Source organism: Gymnoscopelus braueri, assembly GCF_963280865.1.
Source record: "Gymnoscopelus braueri genome assembly, chromosome: 6".
Taxonomy (NCBI): Eukaryota; Metazoa; Chordata; class Actinopteri; order Myctophiformes; family Myctophidae; genus Gymnoscopelus; species Gymnoscopelus braueri.
Genome location: NC_137607.1, coordinates 1,707,746 through 1,716,679, shown reverse-complemented (window position 1 = coordinate 1,716,679; position 8,934 = coordinate 1,707,746). Strand labels below are relative to the sequence as shown.

The window sequence follows — 8,934 nt, the reverse complement described above, 5'->3', positions numbered from 1 at the left end:
ACCCGTCTCAATATGAAGACCAAGTATGCCAGCCCTGATTTGAGCACATAGGCTTCGTTTCTTTTTTGACAAATGATACAATACATAATTTTCTGGACAATAGACATGCTTTATCTCACAATAAGTACGGAGCTTTGGTTTACACCATATATCCAGAGCCCATCTGTCCTTTATTTGTTGAAAAATAGTTTCTTTTATTACCATAGTCTCTACTTTTTCTTTATTATAAAAATGGTCTTCATACCCTGATCTCAAAAGAATATCATACATGTCCGTAGCCCAAGCGCCTTTGATCAAAATGTCCCACTCGAAGACCTTTCTTACAATTCTATTGGTGTTCAGCCCCAGTATTCTATTCCACAAACGTAACATGTGCTCACTCCACCGAACCTCATTGGGTTCCCACCCCATATCTCCCATGATGGCCAGGGTTGGCGTAAATTTGTGTACTCCCAAGAAGTACCGCATAGCTCTATTGTGGACAGCCTCACTTTTAGGATATTGTTTAAATCCCCACACTCCTGCTACGTAATCCAACACTGGACACACACAAGCCTGGTATAGTTTGGAGTAGGTTGAGAAACCCATATCCCTCAGGATCTTTGTTTTAGCTATGACTCCTCCTAGTGCTCTATTTGCTGATTCTGTCAATAAAGTGGTTCCTTTTATAAAATGCATATGCTCATCCAAATAAAAGCCCAGATATTTATAGAACTTTGTATAATTCAACTTTGATCCCCCAAATTGGAATTGGAAGTCACTTGTGCGCATGGCAGGGTTTTTAAAATGCATGATTTCAGTTTTCTTTTCATTTATCAAAAGTCTCCATTTTTTACACCAGTTACTTGCACATGTTAGCATTCTTTGTAAGTCAACTTCTGTCTCTGCTATTAAGATAATATCATCAGCATACATTAAAATGCTGACATATTCACTTCCATATTTGACTCCACAATTTAGTGGTTTGATTTGATTAGCTAAATCATTAATAAATACAGCGAACAAGGTAGGGGACAAAGCGTCCCCCTGTTTCACTCCTGATGGTGTGGGAAACCAGTTGGTACAAGCATCATTTACCTTTACACATGCTTGTGGTGCACTATAAAGTGAGCTAATTGCCTGATAAAACTTTCCATCTACACCAGTCTTAATCAATCTATAGGCAAGAAGGTCTCTATTGACAAAATCAAAGGCTTTTTGGAAGTCAATAAAGCACGCGTATGTTGATTTGTTTACCTTCAGTCTATTTCTTACTATGGCACATACTGTATAAATGTGGTCAATACAAGCCCTGGCTTTACGAAAGCCATTCTGCTCCTCTACCAGAAGCTGTTCTTTCTCTAAAAATTCCATCAATCTCTCATTAAGTAAAGATGAATATAATTTATAAACTGTGCTCATCAAACTAATTCCCCTATAATTAAGGGGAACTCTAGGATCATTTTTCTGTGATTTTGGTATGGGGCTTATGATGGACTTAGACCATATTGATGGTATTCTACTGTGTTCAAAACAATTGTAAAACAAATTAAACAAAATTTGGGCAAGCTTAGGTGATTTTAGAATTTCATTTGGTAGGTCTTCTATACCTGTAGCTTTTCCTATTTTAGCTTTGTCAATAACCTTTTGCACTTCCCCCATAGAAATCTCCCTATTAAGGTCCCCATTACTTTGAAATGTTGCTTCTTGCATTTCTTTTTCCCAGTTGTTTTTTAATCGACACATTTCCTGAAAGAAATCATCATCAAAGCCTATTGCATCATTTTCAAATAGAGTGGCAAAATCTTTTTCCCATTTAGACAACACTTGTGAAGTCTCTCTTATCAGATTTCCCCCTTCTCCCCATACTTCCATTGGAATTAATTTTTTACGTCTTGGTCCTAACTTATTAATTTCACTCCAGAAGTGCTGAGGGCTTGATGATTGGATTTCTTCCAGATACAATAGCTGACCTCTTTGGTATCTCCGTTTAAAGAAACGGTATCTCTTATCAAATGCATGCTGACATTGTCTGAAATTATCTAACAGTTGCTGCCTGTCCCCTATAGCTCCTTTACATCTTAAAAACAATCGTTCTGAACTATGCATAGAGTACCACAGATCCTGCAACTCTTTATTCCAGTATGGTTTGCTTTGCTTAATTCTCTTTGTTTTAGTAGTATATGGCTTGTCCTGAGAGTATTTTCCCATTTCATCATGGACTAATTTACATAGATCACCATACCAACTATCTAACATCTCCTGTGTAGTAAAACAAGCCTGCTGTCTATCCACCAGGTCTATCAATGCTTTGCATCTCATATTAGAACACAAAAAATCATTTGGTAGTTTTCTGCTTACACTTCTTTTATAAGGTTTAAATTGTTGGTCACTTTCCCTCGCTAAATCTACATCTATCTTAGTTCCATAACCTACTGTAAAATCCATTACTAACAGGGAATGATCAGGCACTTTACTACGTTCTCCAATGAGATGCATGCAACCAGTTAATTCTACCATTTGATTAGAAGTTATCACTTTGAACAGTGTACATGTTTTCAAACACTCATAAGGAGTTACTATATAATCTACAACTGCTTTTCCTTTTATAGATATTGAGGTGTAGTTGTCATTTAGTGGACATATTCTGCCATTTACAATACACATTTTGGAGTCTTTAAGAAATTCTATCAATGATTCTCCGTGTTTATTTACCCCCTCATCTAGAACAACTCTCATTGGCACATCATCAATTTCCCTCACATAGTCCTCTAGGTTACCAGTTCTACCATTTACATCACCACAAACATAAATGGCATCCACATCGGAATATAAATACATGTGACTCAGTAAATGACCAAAAAAACCGGATGCATCTCTTCCCCATGGGGATGTCTCAGGGGGAAGGTAGCATGAAAAAACAACAAAACAATATTGTGAGCTCAAGCTAATAAAATGTAAACCAAGAATTCCATCCACCTCTTTACTGATCACTTTAATTTTATATGAACTTAATAAGTCACATTTAACACAAATACCAACCCCCCCTGAACCCCTTGGTGCCTTAACATGCTTTTCTCTATTATTCCCATACCAGACATACCCATCCAAGTCAATAGAAGCCTCTCCCGTTAGATGAGTTTCATTTAATGAGATTATGTCTGGTCGTAGGTGATTTAAAATCACAGTTCTTAACTCACGGTTCTTGTCTGTCCATCCGTTTACATTCCAGTGGATTAAAGAGAGATTTTTGGCATCAATCTGTGTGGTTGTAGACGCGGCTCACTTCTCTCCTTTTTTCTCTGACGTCACGACCCTGCCAACTCCGGAGCGGTCAGGTTCACGTCCACGTTCAGTGTCCCGTCTCATTACTCGGCCATTCCCGGTGATGAAGAAGTCCTTTCCCGATGGCATCTCTTCAAGGATAGTTCTGAAGTTGAGATCGATCAGACGTTCAGTGTGTGATTTGGCTGATCTAATATAGACCTTGCCAAATGTCGTGTTGTCCTTAAGCTCCCTTTTTTGTCTCAGCACTGCCACTTTATCTCCAGTTGTGTTCAGTTCCATCTTAATCAGCCCCGGGCCCCGTCCTCTCGGTACCAGCCGTTCCACGGCAACAATCACCGGTACCGGGTCGCACCGCAGCCCCTCAGCCAGCAGCGCGTTCATTCTCTGCATAAGATCCTCACCATCTTCAAACAGCAGGCCCGAGATAACGATGGAAACATCGGGGTCGAATTCTGCACGTTTAACTTTCTTGTTAAAGTTGACTTCCACCTGGTCGATTCTCGCAATTACGTGCCCGATTTCCATATCCACATTGGCTTGAATCTCGCTTTGTTTTTTTTGCAGTTCTGCTCTCATGTCGACTTGGTTCTGCTTTACCAGTGTAACCATCGAGTCACGCAGACTGTTGATTTTACCATCAAGTTGTTTCTCCAGAGAGGAGCCCATTTGTTCAATTTTGTCTTTAAATGTCTTCTCCAGCGAGCAGCGTGTCTCGTCCATTTTCTCATTTAGTTTCTTCAGCTCTTCCATGACCGACATATCGTTTAGAGCCGTGTCTTTTTTAGCACTTCTGAGCGATATCTTATCACCTCCTTCACTCATATTTAATACTCTTCAATTTGATAACACTTATATGTCATTTCGATTTGTTTGTCTCCGTTTATCTTAGTTTGTTCTCTGAATTTGTTTGGAGCACACGCAAACGCGCGTCCCATTATTGTTTTATGCCTGGTCTCTATTTTTATTTCAGTTAATCAACGATGGGACCCACATTCTTCACTTTACTGACTAAAGCCTCCCGATTTTCCCTCAAGAAATCCTGTTTGCCTTTATGCAAATCAATGGATAACATACTGTGAAAAAGATTGTTAAGTTGAAAGAAAGAAAAACACATATGAAGATAATGGGTGTGTACCTGAAACAGAACGGCTGATGGGGTTCATTCTCGTTGGTTTGGTTTGTCCTGTGGATGACATGAAGTGAAAGCCTTTACTGCAGGGTTTACACACATGATTAATATTATATTAATCTGAATAATATCCTCTAATTATACAACATTATTTTAGTCATCAAAGTAGTAGCTGAATGCACTATTATGGATAAGATGATAATCCTGAATACTGAACTCAGATGTACAACTGTTGACTGAAACATGATGCTCATGTTTGCGTTCATTAGTTGCAAAAAGATGTGTACAGCTCACCGTTCACCAAAAAGTATTCAATGAAAGCTCTTTTAATGCGTTCATGAGCACATGGCCGGGGGCTGAGCACATGTTAAAGAGTGAGGGATATTTCACTGTAGTGTTAGTTTACTTTTTACCCACCAGTCACACATAATCAAATATGCTTGAAAATACAAAAATAAACCATAAATATAACATCTTTCAAAAAATCACTTTTTATGTCATGTATAAATGTAAATAAATTAACCATTAAATCAAGTTAAAGTCAGTTGGGTCTTTGAAATGGTGTTTTTATCGATGTCTAAAAGTTGAGTTGTGTGAGGATATGGGAGATGGAGTGCAGTTCATTTAATGTGTAGAGCAAGTTCAGTCAGGAAACTCAGTGCAGGTTCTGGTGGCTGACCATTGGTCTGTCTCATCTTCACGCTTCTATTCTCAACCAATCACATACACACTTCACTTATACAGTGACCCATTTAAAAGGTTAACTTTAGCTTTGTTGCTTTGTTATCACATGCTGCTGCTGCCCTTCTAGAAACAGCTGATCACCCTCCATACCCACTATCATAATGCTGATACAGTTCTGGAGTTTTGCAGTGGAAACTGCATAACTCACAGACAGAGATTTAGTGCATTTAAAGGTAAAAGATGGGGGGATTCGGAAGGCCACTATTGGTAGGGGAAAAGTAACTTGCTCCCACAGAGTACCTAAAAGAGGATTCATTCATCGTCAAACCAAATGTGTGCATTTCACATTTCATATTGTCCGACTTCTATAGGTAGATATTTAAATGTTGCAGCAACAATGTTTTCACCTCTTACTCAAAGGACCAACCTGTCTCCTGCACATTAAGAGGAGCTCCATGTATTCAAATACAATTCATTGTGGAATCAGGATCTGAGACACTGACCATGACACTGAACTACTAACTGATCACTGTGTGCTGTTCAGTAGATGCTCCTAAATACACAGGAGAAACCCAGACACAACTAGAAAAAGTGCTCCTCGGAGCACAGGTCTCCGCCAGGTCAGGTACGTTATTGTAAATGGTGCATTTATATAGCGCTTCTATCCGAAGCGCTTTACATTGATTGTGCCATTAACCCATTCACACACACATTCATACACCGATGGTGGAGGAAACGATGCAAGGCACCAACCTGCTCATCGGGAGCAATTAGGGGTTCAGCGTCTTGCTCAAGGACACTTCGACACTAACTCTAGGGGAGCGCCCCAGCCCGGGATCGAACTGGGAACCTTGGGGTTTTCCAGTTCACTCTACCCGGCCACTCAACCCCTGAGCCACTGCCGCCCCACTGCCTCCTGGTGGCGCTATAACAGGCCAATGTGAAAAAGGTGCCATTTCTTCCTAGGCCTTTCACGGCAATCGGACACTGCATTCATGATTTGAGGCATTTTGTTCCAAAAATGTGTTTTGCTAAATTAGACCTGCTGGTGGCGCTACAACAGGCCTAGTGGGAATGTGCATGTGAAATTTCACGGAAATTGCAAGCTGCGTTCATGATTTGAGGCATTTTGTTCGAAACGGACCAATCCTACAAACTTTGGAAGCCAACCTTAGCCAATCAGGATGGAATATGGGAAATCGGACAGATCGGAGTTGATCAAATGACTTTAGAAATACTGTGTACCAATTTGCATGACGTTTGGATAAAATCTGTAGGAGTAATGTCAAAGAATTTGTTTTGCACAAATCGGCCTCCTGGTGGCGCTATAACAGGCCCATGTGAAAAAGTGGTTCTGAATTGGCATCCAGGGAGTGTGTGTGCACAGTTTCGCAGCGAGCGGGCCAACGGTGCCGGAGATTCGCTGGTAACACACGGACAGGACACACACACACACACGGACGGACGGGGGGGGTAAAACATACTCTCTCGCCATGCCTTTCGGCCTGGCGGAGACAATTACAGGTATGTGCAAATCTACTTGGCTTAAGAACTGTACCTTTAACTCTCAGCTTGTGTCCCTCCCACACCGGCTCATCCTCAGGTCCTCGTACCGCCAATGAGAAGTATTCTGTCTTCAGATCCATGAACACCTCAAATGTTGGCTGGTAATTCTTCCCAAACTCCAGATGATAAAGCCCAGCCTGAAGACACACATACATGTATTACTATTACATTGGATTACTGTAGTAGTGGCAGTCGTTTTACAGTAGTAGTAGTAATAGTAGCAGTAGCAGTAGAAGTAATAGCAGTAGTTGCGAACGCGGAAGGAGCCCAAGTGGAGCTTACTATGAAACCGTGCTCGGGTTGTGTGTGCGCGTCTCTGTGTGCACTGCCTGTGTGCAGTAGTAGTAGTAGTAGTAGTAGTAGTAGTAGTAGTAGTAGTAGTAGTAGTAGTAGTAGTAGTAGTAGTAGTAGTAGCAGCAGCAGCAGCAGCAGTAGTAGTAGTAGGACTATACCAACACGTGTGTGATACCTTTGGTTGTGCTTCATGTGTAGGACAGTGCAGACTGTACGATGTGTCTGCGGTGAGCCGACATGTAGGTGCATTCATGATCCGTACATCCTGCTGATATTGTACTTTCACCTGCAATGACACACACTTTACCACATGGTTCCATCATAATGCCTGGTATAGACTAACTCTAGACCATTATTTGTCACTGTTGATAAACTATTTTGTCTATTTTGACATGGCTCTTTATGGACTTTGGCCTGATATTGGCTGTCAATGTGCTCAAACCTACAGACTAGCATCACAATCCATTTTATGTTGAAGTACAATACGTTTGAAGATAATCAAACTTTAAGGGATGAAGCTACTTAGCATTACTACATTACATTTTACCTCTTCGGGAGGCACATTGCATGGCAGCAGGAATACATTCATCTCATGTCTTTCGCTTGGCAGTCGAAGGAACAGCAGAACTTGACCAACAATTTGTTTAGGTTTCGGGTTCAAGTAGTTGTGAATCCACACCAGACCCCAGAGAGACAGGTGGGTCACATTTACAATCATGTGAGTCTGGGTCACTTTCAGAGGTTTTAAGAGTTGTATCCCCTCATCTGTGATGTTGGCCACACAAAGGTCATCACCTGTGAAAGGTTTTGCACATTTTACAGATATTTTACATAAATCCTATGATTTCATTGTGAGGAGGATGTGAAAAGCAGACACAACACTTCCCAATGTGTTCTGTGTGCTGAGAGCTCGCCTACATAGTTTTACATTAGTTGGCTGTGTGTTACGACTCTCTACATCTACATAGTTTTACATTACGACTCACCTCTACATCCACATAGTTTTACATTACGACTCACCTCTACATCCACATAGTTTTACATTACGACTCACCTCTACATCCACATAGTTTTACATTAGCTGGCTGTGTGTTACGACTCGGCCATCATCAGTCAGCCGGTGTTGACAGCTCCACCTGCCTCTCATCTACAATCATCACACTTCCCCTTCGTCTCTAATCACCTCCACACTCCACAAGAACCTGGTCTGCACACCAACCAGGTCTTATCCAATCTTTACATATGGTAAAGTTTAGCTACTCTACATTTAGCTTTCTAGTGTTGTAGTGCTTACAGTCTGCTTAACCTTCATGCAGTTGCAGTGTGCTTCCTTCATTTGTTTATCATCGTGATTATTATGGCTGACTCAACTTCTCCTCTCCACTACCCTGGATCAGAGCTGAGCTGTGGGAACCAGTGGAGCCACGCCCCTCATCTATCCTTTGTTTTTCACCATTTGGTCAACAGACTCACCCTTGTGGGCTTTAAACTTCGATCCGCCTCTTCCTCGCTGTGTGTCAGACACACTAAGTTTCATTCTCAGAACACAGAAGGCATTGAGAAGTGTTGGATTTCAACAGATTTGTTATACAGTGTGACTTTAAACAAGAAACTTGAAAGTGATTGGATGCCTCACCAGGTGTGATGTCACAGTGTGGCAGGTGTAGCTGGCAGACAGACTGCTGAGGACACTGGATGTCAAACAGAGGACCTGCAGGAGTCCCTCCTTTTGACTGGAGCTGGTCCTCATCCCACTGAACAGTCCTGTAGAGGACTTCTCCTTCCCCGGTCGTTCCAAACGCCAACCCTGTCTTTCTGCACTGGAACAGCCCCGCCTCGGGGAACTTGAAACTGTGACACAAAACAAGCATTTATTTGTATTAAGATAATTTGGGGGCCTTTCTGCCTTTATTTAGTTAGTACAGTGGACAGAAACAGGGAGAGAGTCATGGAATTAATGACATACAGGAAATCCGCCGTCTGGCTCTGGAATC

At 41.3% G+C, this 8,934-nt stretch overlaps 1 protein-coding gene across 1 annotated transcript; it reads right to left on the bottom strand.

The window, feature by feature from the left end:
• Positions 1-4,237: 4,237 nt before the first annotated feature.
• On the bottom strand, positions 4,238-7,772 carry LOC308086393 (uncharacterized protein; the record flags this gene model as incomplete). Its single annotated transcript, XM_080429913.1, has 5 exons — positions 7,488-7,772; positions 7,116-7,226; positions 6,639-6,783; positions 4,403-4,450; positions 4,238-4,314 (listed from the first exon to the last, which is right to left on the bottom strand). Exons 1-5 carry the CDS (start codon positions 7,656-7,658, stop codon positions 4,238-4,240), a joined length of 552 nt encoding a protein of 183 aa, XP_080286039.1. The 5' UTR covers positions 7,659-7,772.
• Between the last annotated feature and the right edge of the window lie 1,162 nt (positions 7,773-8,934).